This window comes from Coenobita brevimanus, chromosome 18, assembly GCF_032717465.1.
Source record: "Coenobita brevimanus isolate Jiangsu-jjx chromosome 18, ASM3271746v2, whole genome shotgun sequence".
Classification (NCBI taxonomy): domain Eukaryota; kingdom Metazoa; phylum Arthropoda; class Malacostraca; order Decapoda; family Coenobitidae; genus Coenobita; species Coenobita brevimanus.
Window position 1 is genome coordinate 34188199 of NC_136971.1, and position 3377 is coordinate 34191575.

The 3377-nt window shown below is 49.7% G+C and overlaps 1 protein-coding gene and 1 pseudogene across 1 annotated transcript; both read left to right on the top strand.

Annotated features, from left to right (window-relative positions):
• The first annotated feature begins 798 nt into the window (after positions 1-798).
• Positions 799-1619, top strand: LOC145391466 (uncharacterized; annotated as a pseudogene).
• Positions 1620-1714: 95 nt separating this feature from the next.
• LOC145391467 (uncharacterized) lies at positions 1715-3094 on the top strand. The gene has a single exon (XM_080266080.1). It carries the CDS (start codon positions 1715-1717, stop codon positions 3092-3094), a length of 1380 nt encoding a protein of 459 aa, XP_080122206.1.
• Positions 3095-3377: the final 283 nt, after the last annotated feature.

Genomic DNA, 3377 nt, shown 5'->3' on the forward strand with positions numbered 1-3377 from the left:
TTGGGGAATCACTCTGGCCCTGAATTTCGTACCGTGGCATGACATGGCTATACTGGCCAGGTCACTGATAACAGGTGAATTGCTGAGAAAAGGGCCTGCAGGGGGGGGGAGGTGGTCATGCTGGGTAAGGCATTGTCTCTGCCTGGCATCTTGTTGAGGAAGGTGTCCCGTGTATACGTACCAAAAATGACTCGCGAAAATTGAAAATTGTGGAAATTATGAACCTTGCAATTGCAGGACGTTGAAGTACGTCCTCGGGATTAGCTGTGACAAAACGTGAGGACGTGGAAGTACGTCCTCGGGACGGCGCGGGTAAAGTTTCTCCTTAAAGTTACCGGCGTTTGCTGCTCTCTGCTCGAACTGTTCGTCTTCGAACCAGGCAGGAAGCTTGTAAGGCTCTGACCGCTCTGACTAGGGGAAGGTATTTTATTTCATCAAGTCTAGGACTATTTGCAAATATTCACTTCATCTGTCGATCACTTTATGTCCACGGTGTTATGTCTATGTCATGCTATGTCTATGTCATGCTATGTCTGTTAAGTTGGTGCTGATCTTAGAGGTGGTAATAATGCCATTTGCCCTTTTTCCCATTTTATGTATATTTAAGAAAAGAATTCATCCTGTGTCGAACTTTGTGTTCGAATCTGTCAGTTATCAAACCGACCTGATGAAAGGGTTGGCTGTTTATTGATGAGTTAGTGAGAAAAAAACCAGCAGTCGAAGAGGTTGTCTTCCTCCTTCCCTTGCCTGTGCCCAGACTTTATTACAAGCTATCTAGGCATTCTCTCACAACTTATGATGGACGGAAGTGATAGTGGCAAACCGGCATCGTCAACCTCAGCCCGAGGAGACAGCCTTACGACGGAACTTCGTCTGATCCCGAAATTTGACGGTACTTCGCACTCGGTGGTAGAGTGGATCGAAAAGCTGGAGCTGGTTTGTCGGCTACGAGGGATCTCTGATCTACACACCATTGTGCCACTGCGACTCACAGGCGGGGCTTTCTCTGTTTATCAGCAGCTCAGCAGTGTAGACAAGGGGAACTTCGACACCATAAAGGATGCACTCACCTCGGCATTTGCTGCAGACAAGTTTGTTGCCTATGAGCAGTTTGTGGACCGTAGGCTGCGTGATGGCGAGTCTGTTGAGTGTACTTGGCTGACCTGCGCCACCTGGCTACACGATTTGGAGGAATGACCGACGCCGGTCTATGTTGTGCTTTTTTAGCTGGTCTTCCAGAAGCTGTTCGCCACATTCTGAGAGCTGGTTCACGCATGGAAACTATGGATATTAACCAACTTCTGAACCGTGCTCGAGCTGTTCTAGCGGATAATTGCCTCGATGATGGGGCATCAGCACAACCAGCCGGCTCCAGACAGCACACAGTGGCTCCTGCATTAGTTGGTGTTGGTGGTGTGCGCTGCCATTCCTGTAACCAGCCGAACCACTACGCTCGTGACTGCCAGGATGGACGCAGTGTGCGCAGAGGTAGAGGTGGGCGAGGTAATGTGCGCTGCTTCAGATGCGGGGGACGAGGCCACATCGCTACCTCATGCCCTTCAGGAAATGGATCAGGAGAGGTGGGACCAGCGCCAGCCTCCTCTCCAGACCGTCAGTGAGAGGCGCTTTACCAGTGACTCGCTTGGTTGTTGATGGAAAGAACTGTGATGCCCTGGTAGACACCGGCTGTACTCAGAGTATTGCACACGTTTCCATGTGCTCCCGCTGGACCAAAGGAAATATCAGTGTGAGGACAGTAAGCGGTGAGCTTTATATGTGTATGGGAACAGGTGTGGTAACAGTCCAGCTACTGTCAGGAGTGTCCGTGTCTGTGAATGTGATTGTAGTGCCTTCCAAGCCGCTTAATTTTGACTTTATTCTGGGCATGAACGGTGTTGAAGCCCTGCAGGGAGTGACAGTGCATTCACCGGACAAAGTGCGATTTGGTATTGAGGAAGTGCAGGCTTCAGCCGTGACAGTACCTACCATACAACGAAATATTGTCGAGAGGGATTTTGAAGTAACATATGACAGTGCAGCTAAAAAGTGGACAGTGTTGTGGAACTGGCGTGATAACTCAGAGCCTCCACGACTACTGAATACTGTCTCTGAATACAGGGTGCCGAATGAAGCTCGAAAAGAATATGAAAATGAACTGTGTGAATGGATTAAGGACGGATGGCTGGTTCCATACAACGAGAGTATACATGGCCCTGTAAAAGGAACTATCCCTCTGATGGCTGTCGTGCAGCAAAACAAGAAAAAAGTACGCCCTGTCCTTGATTTTTGTGAGTTGAATGCCCATCTTAATTTGCACACAGCTGAAGCGGACGTCTGCATGGAGAAGATATGGGAGTGGCGCAGGCGTGGACAGAGGGTCGCTCTCAATGACTTGCGCAAGGCTTACCTACAGATACACGTTCACAGATCGCTATGGTCGTCCCAGACAGTGGTGTTCCGTGGGAGACGTTACTGTTTGACTAGACTGGGCTTTGGACTGAACATCGCACCACTAGTACTGAAGGAGGTCCTGAGTCGTGTGTTGAGCATGGACGAGAAGATAAACCGCGCCACTTCACCATACCTGGACGATATTCTGGTGGACGAAAGTGTGGCGAGTGCAGCAGAAGTGGAATGTCACCTTAGTCGTCATGGCCTGCTCTGCAAACCTCCCGAGATTGTGTCTGAAGGAGCTCGTGTGCTGGGCATTAGAGTCTGGGGGGAGCACGATCGTCTCGTCTGGAAGCGTGATAACGGTGTTGGCAAGCTACCTGAAAAGCTGACCAGGCGGACAGTGTTTTCACTCTGCGGGCAGCTAACGAGTCACCTTCCTGTTTGTGGCTGGTTGCGAGTGGCGGCGTCGTACATTAAAAGACGGGCCAATGAGGTCATGACTACGTGGGACGACGAGATTAATGACCTCAGTTTGCACTCGATGCTTGCGGACACGTTGGAGCGGGTGAAGAACTCAGACCCGGCCCGAGGACGATGGGATGTGGCGGGAGACGAAGCTATGCTATGGGTAGATGCAAGTTCACTCGCATTGGGAGCTGTGTTGGAGGTGAAAGGTGAAGTTATTGAAGACTCGTGTTGATTACGACGGGACGAGTACTCTCACATTAATCTTGCGGAGCTGGACGCTGTTATTAAGGGGATAAATCTTGCAATCTCCTGGAAGATGAAACAGCTGACTCTTATGACTGACTCAAGAACTGTGTTCCACTGGATCGCGGATGCTCTCTCAGGAAAATCTCGTTTGAAGACTAGAGCTTCCAGTGAAATGTTGATCCATAGGCGCCTAGAGACTTTTAAATCTATCATCGTCGAGTATAATCTGTGTCTGGAAGTAAAGTTTGTGTCTTCTACTGAAAACAAAG

Bases quoted from the DNA above. Each gene is read 5' to 3' on its own strand.
- LOC145391467 (XM_080266080.1), top strand. From the start codon at position 1,715: ATGTGCTCCCGCTGGACCAAAGGAAATATCAGTGTGAGGACAGTAAGC.